This window comes from Salmo trutta, chromosome 22 (genome assembly GCF_901001165.1).
Source record: "Salmo trutta chromosome 22, fSalTru1.1, whole genome shotgun sequence".
Lineage (NCBI taxonomy): Eukaryota > Metazoa > Chordata > Actinopteri > Salmoniformes > Salmonidae > Salmo > Salmo trutta.
Window position 1 is genome coordinate 26198288 of NC_042978.1, and position 22949 is coordinate 26221236.

General features: G+C 46.8%; 1 protein-coding gene across 6 annotated transcripts in view; it reads left to right on the forward strand.

Moving 5' to 3' along the window:
- Positions 1 to 22949, forward strand: part of LOC115158464 (protein PRRC2C) — a 50556-nt gene that overhangs the window by 14241 nt on the left and 13366 nt on the right. For 2 of the 6 annotated variants that reach the window (XM_029707434.1, XM_029707433.1), the window contains 21 exons: positions 3551 to 3630; positions 3803 to 3930; positions 4045 to 4132; positions 4285 to 4438; positions 4613 to 5285; positions 5449 to 5624; positions 5742 to 6027; positions 6179 to 6380; positions 6740 to 9409; positions 10068 to 10216; positions 16961 to 17115; positions 17262 to 17655; positions 19651 to 19736; positions 19876 to 20070; positions 20213 to 20473; positions 20601 to 20789; positions 20869 to 21034; positions 21195 to 21395; positions 21986 to 22113; positions 22349 to 22512; positions 22628 to 22880. In XM_029707434.1, coding sequence (XP_029563294.1) covers positions 3551 to 3630; positions 3803 to 3930; positions 4045 to 4132; positions 4285 to 4438; positions 4613 to 5285; positions 5449 to 5624; positions 5742 to 6027; positions 6179 to 6380; positions 6740 to 9409; positions 10068 to 10216; positions 16961 to 17115; positions 17262 to 17655; positions 19651 to 19736; positions 19876 to 20070; positions 20213 to 20473; positions 20601 to 20789; positions 20869 to 21034; positions 21195 to 21395; positions 21986 to 22113; positions 22349 to 22512; positions 22628 to 22880 — 6798 coding nt within the window. The remainder of the gene's footprint in view (positions 1 to 3550; positions 3631 to 3802; positions 3931 to 4044; positions 4133 to 4284; positions 4439 to 4612; positions 5286 to 5448; positions 5625 to 5741; positions 6028 to 6178; positions 6381 to 6739; positions 9410 to 10067; positions 10217 to 16960; positions 17116 to 17261; positions 17656 to 19650; positions 19737 to 19875; positions 20071 to 20212; positions 20474 to 20600; positions 20790 to 20868; positions 21035 to 21194; positions 21396 to 21985; positions 22114 to 22348; positions 22513 to 22627; positions 22881 to 22949) is intronic. The other 4 variants (XM_029707437.1, XM_029707436.1, XM_029707438.1 and 1 more) reach the window with 4 other exon arrangements.

Here is a 22949-nt window from a genome sequence, read left to right on the forward strand (position 1 = left end):
TAGAATATGCATATTATTAGTAGATTTGGATAGAAAACACTCAAAACTCTTTGAATGGTGTCTGTGAGTATAACAGAACTCATATGGCAAGCAAAAACCTGAGAAAAATCCAAGCAGGAAGTGAAAAGTCTGAGAATTGTAGTTCTTCTTTTGATTCTCTATCGAAGCTCCAGTGTCTGTGGGGTGACATTGCACTTCCTAAGGCTTCCATTGGCTGTCTAAAGCCTTCAGAAAGTGGTTTGAGCATTTTCCTGTCACTGGGCAGATAATAGGAGCTCATACTGAGTGGTCTGCCTGGCGACAAAGGGATTGGATATGCTCGGTCCCGCAAGCGCGCCCCTCCTTTTTCTTCTTGAATGAATATGCTATTGTCCGGTTGGAATATTATCGCAATTTTACATAAAAAATACCATAAAGATTGCTTTTAAACAGCGTTTGACATGCTTCTAAGTACGGTAATGGAACATTTTGACTTTTCGTCTCTCGTTCCGCGCTCGCGCGTTACCCTTTGGCTAGTGCTCTGAACTCACGAACAAAATGGAGGTATTTGGACATAAATATGGATTATTTGGAACAAAAACAACATTTCTTGTGGCAGTCCTGGGAGTGCATTCTCACGAAGATCAGCAAAGGTAATACAATATATCTAATACTAATTCTGAGTTTTGGTTGCCCCGAATTTGGCGGATGTCTGAATAGCTCGCCGTGATGGCTGAGCTATGTACTCAGAATATTGAAAAATGTGCTTTCTCCGTAAAGCTATTTTAAAATCTGACACAGCGGTTGCATAAAGGAGTAGTCTGTCTATAATTCTTATTGCATGTTTATGATGAGTATTTTTGTAAATTGATGTGCACATTCACCGGACGTTTTGGTGGGAATACATTTTCTGAATATCACGCGCCAATGTAAAATGCTGTTTTTGGCTATAAATATGAACTTTATCGAACAAAACATACATGTATTGTGTAACATAATGTCCTAGGAGTGTCATCTGATGAAGATTGTCAAAGGTTAGTGGTTCATTTCGCTGTGTTTTGGGTTTTATTGACACATGTCCTTGCTTGGAAAATGGCTATGTACTCTACTAACATAATCTAATGTTTTGCTTTCGCTGTAAAGCCTTTTTGAAATCGGACAATGTGGTTAGCCTCTTACATCTAGATGTTCCGCTAGCGGAACACCGCTCCAATATCCAATGATGGGGCGTGGCGCAAATTACAAACTCCTCAAATCCGAAAACTTCCATTTTTCAAACATATGACTATTTTACACCATTTTAAAGGCAAGACTCTCCTTTATCTAACCACACTGTCCGATTTCAAAAAGGCTTTACAACGAAAGCAAAACATTAGATTATGTCAGGAGAGTACCCAGCCAGAAATAATCAGACACCCATTTTTCAAGCTAGCATATTATGTCACAAAAAACAAAACCACAGCTAAATGCAGCACTAACCTTTGATGATCTTCATCAGATGACACTCCTAGGACATTGTTATACAATACATGCATGTTTTGTTCAATCAAGGTCATATTTATATAAAAAAACTGCTTTTTACATTAGCATGTGACGTTCAGAACTAGCATTCCCACCGAACACTTCCGGTGAATTTACTAAATTAGTCACGATAAACGTTCACAAAAAACATAATTCTTTTAAGAATTATAGATACAGAACTCCTTTATGCAATCGCGGTGTCCGATTTTAAAATAGCTTTTCGGTGAAAGCACATTTTGCAATATTCTGAGTACATAGCCCGGCCATCACAGGCTAGCTATTTTGACACCCACCAAGTTTGGTACTCACCAAACTCAGATTTACTATAAGAAAAATTGGATTACCTTTACTGTTCTTCGTCAGAATGCACTCCCAGGACTTCTACTTCAACAACAAATGTTGGTTTGGTTCCAAATAATCCATAGTTATATCCAAATAGTGGCGTTTTGTTCGTGCGTTCAAGACACTATCCAAAGGGTAACGAAGGGTGACGCGCCGGCGCGTATCGTGACAAAAAAATTCAAAATATTCCATTACCGTACTTCGAAGCATGTCAAACGCTGTTTAAAATCTATTTTTATGCGATTTTTCTCGTAAAATAGCGATAATATTCCGACCGGGGGACGTCGTTTTCGTTCAAAGACTGAAAATGTAAAATGGACTCTTCACGTCCATGCGCACGTACGTTTCATTGTTCTCAGATCGACCACTATTCAAATGCGCTACTGTTTTTCAGCCAGGGACTGCAGAGTCATCATTCAACGTTCTGGCGCCTTCTGAGAGCCTATGGGAGCCTTAGAAAGTGTCACGTTACAGCAGAGATCCTCTGTTTTCAATAAAGAGGCTAAAGAAGGCCAAGAAATGATCAGAGAGGGCACTTCCTGTTTGGAATCTTCTCAGGTTTTGGCCTGCCATATGAGTTCTGTTATACTCAGACACCATTCAAACAGTTTTAGAAACTTTAGGGTGTTTTCTATCCAAATCAAACGATTATATGCATATTCTAGTTTCTGGGCAGGAGTAATAAACAGATTAAATCGGGTACGTTTTTTTTATCCGGCCGTGAAAATACTGCCCCCTATCCATAAGAGGTTAGATTAACTAGAAGTGTATCTTTAAAATGGTGTAAAATAGTCGTATGTTTGAAAAAGTTAAATTATGACATTTTGAATTTTCCGCCCTGATATTTCACTGGCTGTGTCCCGCAGGTGGGACGCTACCGTCCCACCTAGCCCATAGAAGTTAAGGTCTTACTCACGTCGGCTAAGGAGAGCTTGATCACAGTCACCCAGACACAGCTGGTGCTCTCATGCATGCTTCAGTGTTGCTTGCCTCGAAGCGAACATAGAATGCGTTTAGCTCGTCTGGTAGGCTCGCGTCACTGGGCAGCTCGCGGCTGGTTTTCCATTTGTAATCTGTGATCGTTTGCAATCCCTGCTACATTCAACGAGTATCGGAGCCGGTGTAGTAGGATTCGATCATAGTCCTGTTTGATGGTTCGTTGGAGTCGGGATTTCTTCTAAACGTCTGATTTGTGTCCTGCTCCTTGAAAGAGGCAGCTTTAACTCAGTGTGGATATTGCCTGTAATCCATGGCTTCTGGTTGGGTTATGTACGTACGGTCACTGTGGGGACGACGTTGTCGATCCGCTTATTAATGAAGCCTGCGACTGAGGTGGTAAACTCCTCCAATGCCATCGGATGAATCCCGGAACATATTCAAGTCCGGTAGCTTAGATAACAAACGTTTAAATGTTTTCTAGAGTTTTACTCAACATATCTTTGTAATTCTGTAATAGTTTTGACATCAAATTTGTATGTAATGATGTTTTGCTTGTGACTGGGCCGGAAGTATGATAACAATCGCAACAAATTGGATGTGTTCTTGTTGCCAGGCGTCGTAAGGTGAATAAAAAGATGTAGAATGTCTTACCTGATGTGGGATGTTTTCTTGACAATAGTTGCTAGTTTCCTAAACATTTCTTTAACCTTGCAGAGTAGGATACTCCTAGTAATGGCTGGGTGTTGTGTGTTTCTGTGTCCTGTTCTAGATGTTCAATGCGTATCCCAGGATGCCCTTTGCTCCAGTGCCAGGGAACATCAGATACCCTGTTCCACAGGATGGAGCCAGGTGAGTACACACACACACACACACACACACACACACACACACACACACACACACACACACACACACACACGTCTACATCCCAACACTCTTCATCATTATTACAACACAACTTCCTAGACCTCGCATCACCCATTCCTCAGTGTACTGACCCTCCTGTGTGTTGGGTCCCCAGAAGGGTCCGTCCCCAGCATGGGCCCCCCCAGGCCTGGATCAAGGACCCAGATAGACCCTCCATCATCAGCGCCACAGAGCTCAAAGAGCTTGACAACCTGGACACAGAGGCTGACGAGGGCTGGGCTGGTAAGACTCATCTGTATTTATACATAATGATTCTTTGCCTTCATTACGTTTTATTAGCTTTTCACGTAAACTCGATGTAACGGTAACCCTCATCTCTCCCTATCTGTTCTCCAGGAGCTCAGATGGAGGTTGACTACACAGAGAAACTCAACTTCAGTGACGACGAGGAGAACCATGCCGCCAAAGAGAAAGGGGAAAACTGGTGAGTCTCACTGAAGGTGCTTCCTTTTCTGCCTCACTACCTGGGTGTGATAGACTGTGTTGGAACCTTGGTTTTCTCTACACCTCAAAACTGTTAGCCTAGGCATTACCAAGACTCCTAACCATTGCACTCTCTCTGTCTCACTCACTCAGGGAGTGGATGGGTAAAGTGGAGCGGATGAGGGTGCAGCGCCCATCAGACGGCCAGGAGGGCAGCAAAGGCTCATGGGTAGATGGAAGGGACCCCAGGGTGCCCTCCCCAGGCAGTAAGGGGGTTTACAAGACTGGCCCACCACAGGACCACCAGGTGAGGCTGAAGGTGGCTGGTTGACTTGGTTTGGGGTGTGTTTAACTGGATGGAGGGGTCCAGGACTAATGCGCCATCAAGAGCTTTACTATACAAGTTCATTTAGGTTTTGGAGGTGTTAAGGTAAAGTAGTAGTATTATTCATCTTTCTCCCCTCTTTCTCTATCTCTCTAGGGTCAGCCAGGTGGGCGCTCGGTGGGCAGTGGAGCCCTTCGCGTGGCCAAACCCCCCACCATTGCTCCCTCTGCTGGTGAGGAGGAGTGCGAGGCCTGGCGCCAGAAACACAAGAAGCAAGACCTGTCGGAAGCAGTAGAAAGAGCCAGGCGGAGGAGAGAAGAGGAGGAGAGGAGGATGGAAGAGCAGAGACTCGCCGCTTGCGCAGAGAAACTCAAACGCCTCAACGAGAAACTCCGCCCGGCAACAGATGCCAAGCACGGCCCTGCCGCCGAGACAACCAATGAAGAGACTGGAGCTGTGTGTGAAGACACACCTCCTTTGTCTGTTCTTCCCCCTGTCTCCAAACCTACACCATCGCAGCCTTCCCCTTCCTCTCAGCCCCTGAACATATCAGCCCCTCTCCAAGACCGAGAGAGTGTGGAGAGGGAAAGGATTGAGAGGGTGGAGAGAGTAGAACCTAGTGCGAAGGAAGAGAGCCAGTTTGTGCCTCGCCAGCCCAGCCCTCCAGTCCAGAGACCATTGTCCATACCCCCAGAGCCTCGGCTCGGAGAGGGTCCCCTGCGCTTGGTTGGCCCACTGAGTGAGGTGAGCCCTCTGGTGCAGGAAAGCCAGACTGAGAGACTGACGCCCATGCCTATCAGAGACTACTTCAGCACCGATGAGAGCAGAGGTGAGCCCCCTGGCAGAGCCCTGTGTTTCCACCAACATAAATTAACCGGCTGCTTTACCTCCCACACTTTCACTCCAAGCAGAGCCACTATTTGTTTATTTCAATGTCAAGGTTTTGTTTAATTTCAGTGTGACTGTCTGTCTCTCTCTCTCTCTCTTTTTAGTGGAGGAACCTGTGCCACTCACTCTGCCCCTTATGGACCCCCTCAGTGGAGAGGACGCCACTGTGGCCCCCCTGGACCTTGAGGGAGAGGTGGGGGCTGCCATGCGCCCCTCTCTCACCTCTGGATACTCTAAACAGTTCCAGAAGTCTCTGCCACCGCGCTTCCTCAGGCAGCAGGTATTGGACTTGTGTTGCTTCATTTTTTCCGAGAGGACTTTCCATCTTTTTTTAATGTTGTCCATGTTATTTTGAAGAGAATCCCTGTATCTAACTCTTACTTTTTTCTCCTTGCAGGAGCAGATGAAGCAGCAGTGGCAGCAGCAGCAACAGCAGCAGGGGGGTGGTGGTGCGGGGGCTGTGTCCCCATCAGGAGGAGGTGCGGGTGGAGGATGTGTAGCTGCCTCCCAGCAGCAGCACCGCTCCCTGTACCAGCCCGTCGGCCCCCCTCATCACCAGCATCAGCAGCACTTGGCTAACATGGGCTTTGACCCCCGCTGGCTCATGATGCAGTCATATATTGACCCCCGCATTATGTCTGGAAGACCACCGCTCGACATGCCAAACATGCACCCTGGACCTGGTACGGCAATACTGATATACTGTGTCTGTTTTGACTGTTTAGGTTTGCTTGTTTTCTGTGAGATTTGCTGCCTTGTATGTGTTTGGCACAAAAGCCATGAATTGTTAGATATAAAAATAACATTTTGACTGTCCCTTCTCCTCGTCTACAGGGCGGATTCCTCCTAAGCAGATAGTTCGTAGAGAGCCAGGGGACAGCTCCAGTTCTGATTCCTTCGACCACCTGACCAGGCCCATACGGGACCATAGTCTCCCTTCTGAACCGCACATAGTATGGGGGTCTGACCCATACCCCCAAACTGAACCCCTGCCCTCTGTCACACCCCCTAAAGGACGGGAGGACGAGGACAGCAGGTGAGTAGACAACACTCAGGCTGCATCTTATTACACTAACCTGGCGGCAGGTAGCCTAGTGGTTAGAGCGTTGGGCCAGTAACCGAAAGGTTGCTAGATCGAATCCCCGAGCTGACAAGGTAACTGCCCCTGAACAAGGCAGTTAACACACAGTTCCTAGGCTGTCATTGTAAGTAGGAATTTGTTCTTAATTGACTTGCCTAGTTAAACAAAACTTTTTTTTTTTTCTTTTTTTTCTTGCCTCCACGGTAGATAGTAATAGATCAAAAGCCCTTCTGTCATCAAGTGTGCTCCAATTGTCCACCAAGTTCTTAGAGTTTAAAAAAAAAAGTTTATTAAAACATCTCTCCTTTTCCCAGATTGGACTCTGGGTTTGAGATGGAAAGGGGTCTCCCAGCCATGTACCCCAGCCAGGATCACAATCCCCTGGAACCCTGTGGCAAATCAGACCTTTTCAGAGACCCCACAAAGCCCCTGTCAGGATTTGGCCCAGGCCCAGAGGAGGCTCCAGAACCCCTGCAGACAGAAATAGGGCCTGGTGGGTCTCCCTTTGAGCCAGTGGAGCCTAGCCTGCCCACTGGAGAGATGGAGGCTCTGGGACAGGCCATGCTACAGAGAAACATCTCCCAGGGCTCCAGCCACTCCCTCAAACTGGATGAGCCCAGGTTCGACAGCCTCCACCAGGGCACAAAGCCACTTGAGCTCCAGGATCCAGAAGAGAGGCCAGGCGCGGAAGATATAAAGGCCAGTAAAGAGCCTTTCTCCCAGGCTGTTGTGGCCAACAACGGGGACACACCTCCAGCTGACGGCCTCCTCAAGCTAGAGAAGCCGGCCCCCAGCAAGCAGAAGGCTGAGCTGCGCTGGGGAGGGAGGTCTGGGGCCGGCCGGAGGGACGGACCAGGGGGAGAGAGGCCGGTACGCAGGTCTGGACCCATTAAGAAACCTGTACTCAGAGACATGAAGGAAGAGCGAGAGCAGCGGGAGGAGAGAGAGCGACACCGTGAGAGAGGAGAAAAGGGGGAGAGGCCCAAGAAGGAGGAGCGAGGAGGAGTGAAAGCTGCCTCCGCTGCTGCTGCGGTGTCTGAGGGCCCCAGGGACAGACCCCACGGGGAGAAGGAGAGGGACAGACCCCACGGGGAGAAGGAGAGGGACAGACCCCACGGGGAGAAGGAGAGGGACAGACCCCACGGGGAGAAGGAGAGGGACAGACCCCACGGGGACAGGGACAGACCCCACGGGGACAGGGACAGACCCCACGGGGACAGGGACAGACCCCACGGGGACAGGGACAGACCCCACGGGGAGAGGGACAGGGACAGACCCCACGGGGAGAGGGATGGGAAGAGTGAGGCCCCTGAGACAGAGGGGTCTGGGAAGGGCCCCCAGAGATCCAGAGATTCACATGCCCCGATACCAGCCTCCCAGGACGACAAGGCAGACCAACTGCCGACCAATGACAAAAACCCTGAACCTAAATTACCCTCTAGGAAGGAGCCCAACCTGCCTCCACGGACCTACCGCCGTGAGGAGAGGGAAAGAGACCGGGAGAGAGAGATGGAAAGGGACAGAGAGAGAGACTGGCCGGCTGATGGTTTTAGAGGCCGAGGCAGAGGGGAGTACTACTCTCGAGGACGGAGTTTCCGGGGGACTTACATTGGTCGAAGTAGAGGTGGCCGGGGTCGTAGTCGATGGGAGTACCCTTATCAGGAGCCGCGCTCAGACTTTCCTGCCGTCAGTGGTGCTGCTGCCTTCCGCTGCCGTGAAGAGAGCGAGACGCGCAGCGAGAGCTCAGACTTCGAAGTGATGCCCAAACGCAGACGGCGTCGTGGTTCCGATACCGACTCGGAGAGCGAAGGAGGACGGGAGTCCGCTAGCGACACTGGGGCTTCAGACCGTGAGCCCAGTGCCAAACCACCCCGACCGCTCCACAGTGAAATACCAGGAGAGCCCCGCTCCGGACCACACAAACCTGGCTTCGGACCCCATCACCTGGGGGAGAAAGGAGGGCCCAGGGGAGGAGATGAGGGAAGGCCCAAGCCAGGCTTCCTGCCCAAAGGAGATCCTTCACGGCGGGGGAGAGGGGGACTGTACAGCAGGCGAGGGGGAGCCAGGGAGAGAGGAGGTCCTAGGTCAGCTCCTCTCAGACGGCCAGGAACTAGAGAGTCGTCCTCCCAATGGCCCTCTAAACCCATGGAGACCTTCCGCCCCGAGGACACAGAACCCTCGTCATCACGCTATGACAACTGGGACCACCACTCGGACCGACGGCCCGTTCGAGGGGACAGAGACCGACAGTTCGAGGTGAAGAAGTTTGGGGAGGGGGGACCCCAGAGTAGCAGAGACAGAGAGAGGCCCCGTCGCCCTCGGCCAGCCCGACCCCCCAGACAGGACAAACCCCCCCGCTTCCGGAGGCTGAAGGAGAGAGAGGCTGCAGTCTTAGCTGGAGGAGACACAGGACCAGGACCCACCTCCACTGCCCCCGTCCCAGCCTTAGTGCCGGGCCCTGTCTCCCTGTCCCCAACTCTCTCCAGAGCTCCCGGGGCCCCCTTCACCCTGCCTGTAGATAAGGAACCCAAAGCCGCTGACCTAACCTCTGACCCAGCCCTGCCTGACTCCACCCCTCCCCCCACCTCTGCCGTGGGCACCAAGTCACCTGACCTGTCCACGCAGAACTCTTCTGACCAGGCCAACGAGGAGTGGGAGACGGCGTCAGAGAGTAGCGACTTTAACGAGCGTAGAGAACGGGAAGAGAGGAGGGGAGCGCGGGAAGCTGCTAGCTGCACTGCCCAGCCCTCGACACCAGTCCCCCTACCCCCTCAGGGCTCAGCACCCCCCAGTAGGACCCCCACCGAGGGAGGGGTGACACCCAAACGCGAGGCAGCCGGGCCCGCCGGGGGCAGGAGGAGTTTCTCCAGTCAGCGTCCGGTGGAGAGGCAGAACCGCTGGGGGAATAGCGGACCCAAACCAGGCCGCAGCTATGCAGGGGGAAAGGGAGAGAGGCGAGGAGGGGGCAAGGCTGTACGCAGAGGGTGAGTCATCCACCAATCTCACACCATGATTTGGTTTGGCCTTTAGTCTTATTCATTGACTGTTTGCATGTTATGTCTTCACTGTTAACATAATGAACAATATCTTATTTAACAATGAAACTCCAATACCATGCTCTTCTGTTTTCGTTTGTGTGTGTGAATAAGAGCTATAGAAGCACTCTCTTCCTGAAGGACAAATGTTTCTCATCTCCTTTTGTATCCTGTTCTAGTTGCTGGCTGTGTGTTTTGATATATATATGAATGAATGAATGAATGAATGAATGAATGAATGAATGAGCAAGTCAGGGTGTATTTTTAGTCTGCTACATCTCTGCTGTGGCCCCTCTCTCTGGAGGAGAATACACTGGGTACACAACACTTCCTCTCCCTTTCTGGCTGCATCTCAATAGTCTAAAGCGGTTTCCTTTCCTTGTCTCCTCACCTTCACTGATGTGAAAGCAATGTCCTCTATTACACTACTATATTTTGTGTTATCAGTAAGAACTACTATAGAGCCTAAAGTTTTTGCACTATTGGGATGCCCATCTTGTTTTTTTTTTTTATAAATGTGCTGCTTCTCTGTACAGTGGCCTGTCCTCTTGTCTCCATCGCTCTCTCTTTCCTTCCCTAACATGTCTCTCTCTCTCTTCCCCTCCAGAGCGGCCCCTAACCCAGACTCGGCCCCAGGTGGGGGAGTGGTGCGTACTGGGGGTAAAGACCCTGCTGGACGCAGGAAGGACGAGACCAAACAGAAACCCAAGGAGAAGGAGAATGCTCTGTTACAGTTTGACCTAAACAACTATGCCAGTGAGACAAATGCACACACACACACACACACACACACACACACACACACACACACACACACACACACACACAGATGTACACACCTGCTATCTAGTAGGGATGTAACGACTCACCCATACTCATCGGTCCCCGGTTCAAGTTTTTAAGATGTGAGTATATCAGTCTGCGGGAGCCCTGACTAATCCAAACGAAGCATGCATCAGTAAGAGAACCGATCCAAACGTTATGAATCGCCGGGTTCGCCATTTCCAAAAATACCTGATCTGTTGACTGAATTGATGCGTCCTCTCCTTCAGCCTATCAAACTTTTATGCAAATACAGTAACTGAGAATGACATTGATCTACAAGTCAGATAACTGTGTGCACAGTGCTCGCACCAATTAGAGCGTAGTTACGCTATCTCTGTTCTAATATTTGTAGGCTACACCTTCAGCATGTAACTATTCCACAGGTCACTGCTGTGAATGAGAATGTGTTCTCAGTTAACTTACCTGGTAAAATAAGGGTTAAATAAAATAAAGCATTCAGATGTTTGTAAAATGGCTTTTGCAATATTAATGGAGGGACAACCAATGTAATTGTTACCAAATGCGCTGTAGAAAATTGTGTTTTACCGGTGGAGCTGTGTAAGCTCCCGCTGATTGGGGCTTTTCATTGCCAGTCAGTCAGTGCATTTGGTCATTTTTACATGAACAGGTTAAAGGTGTAATTTCAACAATAATCTTCGAGCCACACTGGTCGGAATGGGAGAAGAGGGCAGCTCTCCTCCATAAAGTTCCAAACCATTCGCTTTTGAGACGGGGTGAAGCCCAAAGCTGTATTTATATTAATTGGCTATGTACATTTCATAGCTAATTTTTTAAGATAAGTATTGACATATTACTAGCTCACAACATTTTAATCTGCTATATGACAAGTTAATCAGTAGGTGATGAGGAAGTGGGGGGACAAAACATGAAGAGCCCTGCCTAATCTGATAGTGGTAGATGCCTTATGTCTCAGCTCACACAGTACATCATTCTCACACACACTCTCACACTCTGCCCAGAGAAGTCGGCTCAGACAGATCCAGCTCCATCAGTATCAGCTATTAATTTAGAATGGAAAATGAATGTGTTCATGCAACAATTGTTAAAGCGACGAATCGACCTGAATCGCATCGATTCAGTCCATAAATCAAATTGCACCGAATCGTTTCAATCGAAACGTATTGTTCCTGTATCGTATCAGAGCCCATGTATCTAGATTAGAGGTCGCCCGATTATGATTTTAACGCCAATGCAGATTATTGGAGGACCAAAAAAAGCCGATACCGAATAATCCAATTTTAAATATATAACAATACTGAATGAACAATGAACACTTTTTTATTTTAACTTACTGTAATTTCCGGACTATTAAGCGCACCTGAATATAAGCCGCACCCACTGAATTAAAAAAAAATATATATATATTTTGAACATAAATAAGCCGCACATGTCTATAAGCCGCAGGTGCCTACCGGTACATAGAAACAAATGAACTTCACACAGGCTTTAACGAAACACGGCTTGTAACAAAAATAAATAGGCTTTAACGAAGCACGGCTTGTAACAAAAATAAATAGGCTTTAACGAAACACGGCTTGTAACAAAAATAAATAGGCTTTAACGAAACACGGCTTGTAACAAAAATAAATAGGCTTTAACGAAACACGGCTTGTAACAAAAAATACAAAATTAGCAGTAAACAGTAGCCTACCAAGAAAGTCATTGGTCACTATCTTCCTCCTCCTGTGCACTGAAACCACTGAACCACTGAAACCACTCGGAGTTGAATAGCCTCAGAATTGCTTCATCTGATATTGGATCGTTTTCATTGTCGCTCTCGTCACTTTCATCCGGAGGCAAATCCTCCGCTGAGCCCTCTTCAACATGCAGCAGTCCAGCCTTTCGAAACCCGTTGATGATAGTGGATTTTTTGACAATGCTCCACGCTGTCAGGACCCACTGGCAGACTTGACCATAAGTTGCTCTTCGCATGCGGCCCGTTTTAGTGAAGGATTTTTCCCCACTTGTCATCCAAGCCTCCCGCTGAACACGGAGCGTCGCCTTAAATGCACGATTTACACTGATGTCGAGTGGCTGCAAATACTTTGTTGTGCCCCCAGGAATCAGGGTGACAAAATGACTACCGTAATCAGAATGATGGGAAGTTTGAGAGCGCTCGATTTAATCTAAACAGTAAACAAAAATAGTTGTTTGACCTTAACCCGTTCGGCAATTTCATTGGTCTAATGAAAGCTTCATGCCGCCAAAAAACGTCACAGCATGTGTTTTTTTGGAAAAAACATTTGAAAGCGTGAAAAATCCATATATTAGCCGCGTCATTGTTTAAGCCGCGACTTTCAAAGCCTGGGAAAAAAGTTGCGGCTTATAGTCCGGAAATTACGGTAATATAATACATAAATAAAATCAATTTAGTCTCAAATAAATAATGAAATAGGTTCAATTTGGTTTAAATAATGCAAAAACAGTGTTGAAGGAAAAGTGCAATATGTGCCATGTAAAAAAGCTAAAGTTCTTTGCTCAGAACATATGAAAGCTGGTGGTTCCTTTTAACATGAGTCTTCAATATTCCCAGTTACGAAGTTTTAGGTTGTTGTTAATATAGGACTATTTCTCTATACCATTTGTATTTCATATACCTTTGAATATTGGATGTTCTTATAGGCACTTTAGTATTGCCAGCCTAATCTCGAGAGTTGATAGGCTTGAAGTCATAAACAGCGCTGTACTTCAAGCATTGCTAAGAGCTGCTATTTGAATGAATGCTTACGAGCCTGCTGCTGCCTACCACCGCTCAGTTAACAAACAGATCACTGACCATTTCGAATCCCGCTGTGCAATCCGGTTTCCGAGCTGGTCAGGGGTGCACCTCAGCCGTGCTCAAGGTACTAAATGATATCATAACCGCCATTGATAAAAGACAGTACTGTGCAGCCGTCTTCATTGACCTGGCCAAGGCTTTCGACTCTGTCAATCACCGTATTCTTATCAACAGCCTTGGTTTCTCAAATGACTGCCTCGCCTGGTTCACCAAATACTTTTCAGATAAAGTTGTGTGTCAGGCCCTCCGATTTGTTGTCCGGACTTCTGGCAGTCTCTATGGGGGTACCACAGGGTTCAATTCTCGGTCCGACTCTTTTCTCTGTATATATTAACGATGCCTCTCTTTCTGCGGGTGATTCCTTGATCCACCTCTGCGCCGATGACACCATTCTGTATACATCTGGCCCTTCTTTGGACACTGTTAACAAACCTCCAAACGAGCTTCAATGCCATACATCACTCCTTCCGTGGCCTCCAACTGCTCTTAAACGCTAGTAAAACTAAATGCATGCTCTTCAACCGATCGCTGCCCGCACCCACCCGCCCGCCCGACTAGCATCACTACTCTGGACGGTTCTGACTTAGAATATGTGGACAACTACAAATATCTTGGTGACTGGTTAGACTGTAAACTCTCCTTCCAGACTCATATTAAGCATCTCCAATCCAAAATTAAATCGGCTTCCTATTTCACTACAAAGCCTCCTTCACTCACGCTGCCAAACATGCCCTCGTAAAAGTGACTATCCTACCGATCCTCGACTTCGGCGATGTCATTTACAAAACAGCCTCCAACACTACTCAGCAAATTGAATGTAGTCTATCACAGTTCCATCCATTTTGTCACCAAAGCCCCATATACCACCCACCACTGCGACCTGTATGCTCTCGTCGGCTGGCCCTCGCTACATATTCGTCGCCAGACCCACTGGCTCCAGGTCATCTACAAGTCTCTGCTAGGTAAAGCCCCGCCTTATCTCAGCTCACTGGTCAGCATAACAACACCCACCCGTAGCATGCGCTCCAGCAGGTATATCTCACTGGTCATCCCCAAAGCCAACACTTACTTTGGCCGCATTTCCTTCCAGTTCTCTGCTGCTGGAACGAATTGCAAAAATCGCAGACTTATCTCCCTCACTAACTTTAAGCATCAGCTATCGGAGCAGCTTACCGATCGCTGCAGCTGTACACAGCCCATCTGTAAATAGCCCATCCAACTACCTTCCCCATATTGTTTTTATTTACTTTGTTGGCTTTTTTGCACACCAGTATTTCTGCTTGCACATCAATCACTCCAGTGTTAATTTGCTAAATTGTAATTACTTCGCTACTATGGCCAATTTATTGCCTTACCTCCTTACTCCATTTGCAAACACTGTATAAAGATTTTTCTATTGTGTTACTGACTGTACTTTTGTTTATCCCACGTGTAACTCTGTTTTTTGTTGCACTGCTTTGCTTTATCTTGGCCAGGTCGCAGTTGTAAATGAGAACTTGTTCTCAACTGGCCTACCTGGTCAAATCCATTAACTATAATTTCGAAAACAAAACGTTTATTCTTTCAGTGAAAAACCGTTGTGTATTTTATCAAACGGGTGGCAACCCTAAGTCTAAATATTACTGTTACGTTGCACAACATTCAATGTTAAGTCATAATTATGTACAATTCTGGCAAATTAATTACGGTCTTTGTTAGGAATAAATTGCCTTTCAACAGTTCACAACGAGCCAGGCGGCCCAAACTGCTGCATATACCATGACTCTGCTTGCACTGAATGCAAGAGAAGTGACACAATTTCCCTAGTTAATATTGCCTGCTAACATAAATTTCATTTAACTACATATGCAGGTTTAAAAATATATATACTTGTGTATTGATTCTAAGGCTTTGATGTTTATGGTTAGGTACATTATTGCAAAGATTGTGCTTTTTCCGCGAATGCGCTTTTGTTAAATCATCAGCCGTTTAGCGTAGTTGAAGTAGGCTGTGATTCGATGACAAATTAACAGGCACCGCATTGATTATATGCAACGCAGGACAAGCTAGTTAACCTAGTAATATCATCAACCATGTGTAGTTAGCTAGTGATTATGTGAAGATTGATAAAAAATTATTTTATAAGATAAGTTTAATGCTAGCTAGCAACTTACCTTGGCTCCTTGCAGCCACAAGGTCCTTTTGATGCTGCACTTGCGAAACAGGTGTTCAGCCTGCCACGCAGTCTCCTCGTGGTTTGCAATGTAATCAGTCATAATCAGCATCCAAAAAGGCCGGTTACCGATTGTTATGAAAACTTGAAATCGGTTGACCTCTAATCTCGATGCGTATCAAACCCCTACTATCTATTGTCCATCTGGAAATTATATACAGTATCAGTCAAAAGTTTGGGGACACCTACTCATTCAAGGGTTTTTCTTTATTTTACTATTTTCTACATTATAGAATAATAGTGAAGACAAACTATAAAATAACATATGGAATCGTGTAGTAACCATAAGTGTAAAACAAATCTAAATCTATTTTATATTCTTCAAAGTGGCCACCCTTTGCCTTGATGCCAGCTTTGCACACTCTTGGCATTCTCTCAACCAGCTTCATGAGGAATGCTTTTCCAACAGTCTTGAAGGAGTTCCCACATATGCTGAGCACTTGTTGGTTGCTATTCCTTCACTCTGCGGTCCAACTCATCCCTAACCATCTCAATTGGGTTCACGGGTGATTGTGGAAGCCAGGCATCTGATGCAGCACTCCATCACTCTCCTTTTGTCAAATAGCCCTTACACAGCCTGGAGGTGTGTTGGGTCATTGTACGGTTGAAAAACAAATGATAGTCCCACTAAGCCAAAACCAGATGGGATGGCGTGTCACTGCAGAATGCTGTGGTAGCCATGCTGGTTAAGTGTGCCTTGAATTCTAAATAAATCACTGACTGTCACCAGCAAAGCACCATCACACCTCCTCCTCCATGCTTCACGGTGGGAACCACACAGGCGGAGATCCTCCGTTCACCTACTCTGTGTCTCACAAAGACACAGCGGTTGGAACCCACAATCTCAAATTTGGACTCGTCAAACCAAAGGACAGATTTCCATCCATTGCTTGTGTTTCTTGGCCCAAGCAAGTCTCTTCTTATTATTGGTGTCCTTTAATAGTGGTTTCTTTGCAGCAATTTGACCATGAAGGCCTAATTCACGCTGTCTCCTCTGAACAGTTGATGTTGACATATGTCTGTTACTTGAACTCTGAAGCTTTTATTTTATTTGGGAATCAGGCCTTCATGGTCGATTTGCTGCAAAGAAACCACTTCTAAAGGACACCAATAAGAATGCAAAGGGTGGCTACTTTGAGAATCTCAAATATATAAAATATGCTTTGATTTGTTTAACACTTTTTTGGTAACTAAATGATTCCATGTGTTATTTCATAGTTTTAATGTCTTCACTATTATTCTACAGTGTAGAAAAGAGTCAGAATAAAGAAAAACCTTAGAATGAGTAGGTGTGTCAACTTTTGACCTGTACTGTATATATTTTTCAATATGCTATGGGTACTATAATGCTTTATTGGCACAGTACTAGCACCGGGACGATACTGGTATTGCAATGCTCGTTAGTGTCATGGCAAGGAAACGGAACACAAAGCGAATTTAACTTCTTTAGGAAAACAGCCCTAATGTTGGAAACAAACATTCTGTGGTCTTTATTTATTTATTTTCCAAGCTATAGCACACACTATTTTGCATACAGCAGGAAAAAAATATTGCTTTACTGGTATCGTCACAGCCATACTCAATACTGAATTTGACAGATTCTATTGTTATAGAACGTGTACCTAGTCCATGGAACTGATTTTCACTATGTGCTGTCCTGTAGGTGTGGTGATCATAGATGACCATCCAGAGGTGACAACCTTAGAGGACCCCCAGTCTAACACTACAGATGACGGCTTCACTGAGGTGGTCTCACGCAAACAACAGAAACGACTACAGGACGAGGAGAGGAGGAAGAAAGAGGAGCAGACTACACAGGTGAGAGAGGCAGAGTGTGCAATTCACCACTGGGAGGCAGTTATTCCTGTATTGAGTAAACACAAGACTTCTATTCACACTGAGGACCATAGGACCCTAACATCTGACATCCCTAACATGTATGTCGTTGCCTTGTTGGTTTATAGCACTATGGGAAGAAAGGATCAGGGGAAAAGGGGAGAGGAGGAAGCAAGCTGCCACCAAGATTCGCCAAAAAACAGCAGCAGCATCAACAACAAGCATCACAACAACAACCACAGCAAGCCTCACAGCCTCAACAGCCCTCACCTCCCCCCCAACAACCCCAGCCCCTCCTATCTGCCTCCCAGCTCCCTCCCCCCTCCCAGCCTGCTGCCTCTCCCCAGACTCTGGAAGGCTCTGTGGCTACCCTACCCCCTGCCCCTACCCCCACCACTGTGGACTTCACCTCCAAGACTCCCCTTCCCCCTGTGGCCCTACTCACACAGCCCCACAGCACTCTCGGTATGGAACTCTGGGAGAACAAGGTGGCCGGATCCACCATACTCCCTGACGTCAAATGTGAGTCACACAACATCAGGACAGTAATTTTTCACAACGAGATGACGTTTTGTTTGTTAACCTTTCTGGGGTATGTGGGACACTAGCGCACCTGCGGGACACACTATTCAACAGCCAGTGAAATAGCAGGGCGGCAAATTCAAAACAACAAAAATCTCATAATTCTAATTTCTCAAACATACAACTATTATATCCCATTTTAAAGATACACTTCTCGTTAATCCAACCACATTGTCCGATTTCAAAAAGGCTTTACGGCGAAAGCATAACATGTGAGTATGTTAGGACAGCGCCTAAACAAGAAAAACCACACAGCCATTTTCCAAGCAAGGAGAGGTGTCACAAAAAAAAACAGAAATACAGCTAAAATTAATCACTAACTTTTGATGATCTTCATCAGACAGCACTCATAGGACTTCATGTTACACAATACATGTATGTTTTGCTCGATAAAGTTCATATTTATATCCAAAAACCCCATTTTACATTGGCGTGTAATGTTCAGAAATGTTTTGCCTCCCAAAACTTCTGGTGAATGAGCACATCAATTTACAGAAATACTCATCATAAACGTTGATAAAATATTCAACAGTTATTTAAAGAATTATAGATACACTTCTCCTTAATGCAACCGCTGTGTCAGATTTCAAAAAAGCTTTACGGTGAAAGCAAATTTTGCAATAATCTGAATACAGCGTTCAGACACAAAACCAAACCCGCCATTTTGTGGAGTCAACAAAACTCAGAAATAATATTATAAATATTCACTTACCTTTGATGATCTTCATCAGAATGCACTCCCAGGTGTCCCAGGTCCACAATAAATGTTTGTTATGTTCGATAAAGTCCATAATTTGTCCAAATACCTCCTTTTGTTCGCGCGTTCAGTCCTCTACTCCAAATGCAGGAAGCGCGTGCAAATGTCAAAAAAAGTTATATTTACGTTCGTAGAAATATGTCAAACGATGTATAGCATCAATCTTTAGGACGTTTTTAACATAAATCTTCAGTAATATTCCAACCGGACAATTCCAATGTCTTCAGAAAAGAAAAGGAACACAGCTAACTCTCACGTGAGCGTGCGCCTCTGAGCTCATGTAATTTTCTCACTCATCAACTTCCAGGCCCTCTTGTTCGCTCCATATTCACAGTAGAAGCATGAAACAACATTCTAAAGACTGTTGACATCTAGTGGAAGCCTTAGGAAGAGCAAAATTAACCCTAAGTCACTGTATACTGGATAGGGAATAACTTGAAAACTACAAACCTCAGATTTCCACACTTCCTGGTTGGATTTTTCTCAAGTTTTTGCCTGCCATATGAGTTCTGTTATACTCACAAACATCATTCAAACAGTTTTAGAAACTTGAGTGTTTTCTATCCAAACCTACTAATAATATGCATGTCCTACCTTCTGAGCCTGAGTAGCAGGCAGTTTAATTTGGGCACGCCTTTCATCCGGACGTCAAAATACTGCCCCCTACCCTAGAGAAGTTAAAACGTGTACATCTCCTGAGTGACGCAGCGGTCTCGGGCACTGCATCGCAGTGCTTGAGGCGTCACTACAGACCCGGGTTCAATCTTAGGCTGTGTCGCAGCCGGTCGATCGTCCGGGTCAGGGGAGGGTTTGGCCAGCCGGGCTTTCCTTGTCCCATCGCGCTCTAGCAACTCCTTGTGGCATGCCTGGCGCATGCACGCTGACTTCGGTCGCCAGCTGTACGGTGTTTCCTCCGACTCATTGGTGCGGCTGGCTTCTGGGTTAAGCGAGCAGTGTGTGAAGAAGCAGTGCGGCATGTCAGGGTTGTGTTTCGGAGGACACATGACTCTCAACCTTCGCCTCTCCTGAGTCCATAAGGGAGTTGCAGTGATGGGCCAAGACTGTAACTACCAATTGGATATCATGAAATTGGGGAGAAAAGGGGTAAAAAATAATAATAATTATACATGAGCTAGGGTTGTTCATGTGCTTGGTCTCATCTGATGTGTGTGTTTCAGTTGGACCTATCAGCCCTCCTCAGCCTCCTTCAGTCAGTGCCTGGAACAAACCTCTCACCTCCTTCACTGGGACTGTCACTCCTGAGGTACGGACCTCCTCTCTTTCTCTCGATAGCTCTCGTTTCACAACCTGTATTGTACAACAGACTGACTTGCTATGGATTCGTTCTGTTTTATTGTGGCTTCAAATAAAGAGGTTGGTTAAAGTGCCTTTGTGTGTTGTAGGGAGTGAAGCCTGGCTCAGAAGGCAGTGTGGATCTAGGGATGGACAGTATCCAGTTTGGAGCCCCGTCCTCAGCTGGCAGTACAGACAGCGATGGTGTACCAGCCATGCTTGAGCCTGGACCTGACAACAAACTACCTGCTCCCAAAGAACAGAGACAGAAACAGCCCCGTGCTGGACCTATCAAAACACAGAAGGTAGGGTACTAAACACACACACTGACTGACACAAATACTCAGAAAATCCATAGTGACTGAAACGTTTGTGCAAAGAATTACATTGACATAATTCTTCATATTTTCTCAACTTGAACTGTATCTCTCTTCTCTCTACTTCCAGCTCCCTGACATGGAGCCAGTAGAGCCTAAGGAGTACAAGCCTGGCCCAATTGGTAAAGAACGCTCCCTGCGTAACCGCAAGGCTAAGGACGTCCGTGTGGGGGGGGAAGAATGTCTTGATGGGGGGATAGTACCAGGAGGTGGGACCAACAGAGCAGTAGATTCCAGCCCCCCCAACACAGACGCCTCTGTTCCTGAGCTAGGGGGCGATATCGAGGGGATGATCACCATACCCTCGGCAGAGTATGCCAGCAGCTCCAAGGTGAGAGGGGATGGTTGGTATGGTATACCCAATATGGCCACCAGTCTATCCACCACATTCATGAATGCTCCATTCATTCCAGTTCTATTGACTAATACTTGTCTGCCCCTAACCCTCCCCCTGCCAGGAGTCAGTGACTGACTACACCACCCCCTCTTCCTCTCTGGCTGACAGCGTTCCTGCTGGAGGGAGTAAGATGGAGGAGAGCCTGGTGGCCAACGTGGCCCTGCCTCACCCTCTCCCTCGTAGAGAGGCCTTACAGCAGAGCTCTAGCCTCAGTACTGTCTCTCCTGCTTCTGTTGACCTCACACTGAAGGTACACACACACACAACACACCCTTCTATGCATACTGTGTCTATCTGCTTCTAATACGTTATCTTATTTCTTTGGTAAGATGGAGTCAGCCCGTAAAGCGTGGGAGAACTCCCCCAGCCTGGTAGAAAAGAGTTCTCCTGTCACCTCCTCTTCTCCCATCACCTCCTCCTACTCCTCCTCCTTCTCCTCTGCCTCCATGCCTCAGATACCAGTAGCCTCTGTCACACCAAGCACTTCTCTAACAGGTACAGTCTTTCTTTGTAAGTCAATAATACTTGTTATACAATGTTTTTATACTAATACTAAATGGATTGACGGTTGGGCAACATCACCCACATAAACAGCAACTGGGTGTAGTGACATGTAGCTTACTCCCCCCTCCATCTCCTGTCACCGTCCCCCCAGGTGCTGGGACATACACCACGTCCGCTCTGAGCACTAAGACCACCACGGCCTCTGACCCCCCCAACATCTGCAAGGTGAAACCCCAGCAGTTGCAGACTGGATCCATGGGCGGGACAAGCTTCTCCCAGCTGGGCTGTGTGGCCCCCCTGCTTCCCCAGCAGCAACAGACTCCACAGGTCTACGTCTCCCAGTCTGCTGCAGGTGAGTCCTCAAACACATCTGACTTGTATGCACTTAGTGGTATGACTAGGGACAGGAGTTTTTCCTTAACAACATGACCTCACCAGGAAATGACTTGGCCCTAATTAGACTTACTACTAAACCTGAATGAAAACAGTTGTTTAATGGGTATGGAGGTGTAAAGCTTTTGATGAGACAACCATTTAGTGTTGTGCTCCTCTTGTGTCGTATCAGTGACTGCTGAGTGAGCCTCTCATTGGGATGCTAGCTATAGAGCTTACTACAGTGCAGTAGGCCCCATAGGGAGGTCAGGTATTAGCCTCGATCAGTGCTGAGCCCACAGGAACAGCCATCACAGCTCATATAAGACATAATTACCTCATGTCTCATAGAGCACACGTATTTAGAGAAGGTCAATGTATTCACAATCCTTATGTGATCTGAGATGGAGACAGCTGTAATGTTACTGTGAAGGTGATGCTAGTGATTTAAAATGTCCTCAGGACACACAATAGTCATGCATTTGTCATAATTCTGGTGAGTTTGTGAATTGAGTAGTTTTCATCCTCTTCTCGCTCTCTTGTGCTGTGTGTGCTGTGTGTGTGTGTTAGGCTCTGCAGCCCAGATTCCAGCGTTCTACATGGACACCAGTCACCTGTTCAGCAACCCCCACTCCCGCCTGGCACCTCCCCCTCTGACACAGCACCAGCAACAGGGCTACCAGCCTAGACTCTCACAGGTACACACTACAAGGATCTCTTTAACACGACTTCAAGCTTAAACTGCCTTTGATGTAGCCTTATTCTCCCCTTGTGAAGCCTTATTCTCCCCTTGTGAAGCCTTATTCTCCCCTTGTGAAGCCTTATTCTCCCCTTGTGAAGCCTTATTCTCCCCTTGTGAAGCCTTATTCTCCCCTTGTGAAGCCTTATTCTCCCCTTGTGAAGCCTTATAAGGCCTTATTTTCTCCCCTCCAGCAGCAGGCGGCAGTGCAGCAGATTCCTATCCCAATCTATGCTCCCCTACAGGGGCAGCACCAACACACACACACACACTCTCACCAGGCCCAGCTAAGCCTTAGCACCGGACCTCCCGTCTCCCAGCCACAAGACCTCTTCAGCTCTTCACTGCAGCCTTATAGGTAACAAACACAATGATATGTATTTATCAAACAATGCTGTTTGGGTCAAATTTTGTGTGTGTTTGATCACACAATATTTGTACTATTCTCTCATCTCCCTTCCTCTGTCCTTCAGATCACAGCAGGCCTTTATGCAGAGCAGTCTGTCCCAGCCCAGTCCCATGATGTTATCAGGGCCATCTCTCCACAGCTACCCTGGTGTTGGGGGCCATGACCTGGGCAAGCCCCAGTCCAGCCTGGCCTACCAGCAGCCCTCCAACACACACACACAGCACATCCCCATCCTGTTTGAACCACAGCTCAACCAGCCCTCTGGCATGGGAGGATCCCAGCTGATAGACACACACCTACTGCAGGTATGGAATAAGGTACACACAACGTAGTTCCAACCCTCTTACAATCTATTGATAGCTATTGATAGCTGTTGAGAACTCATG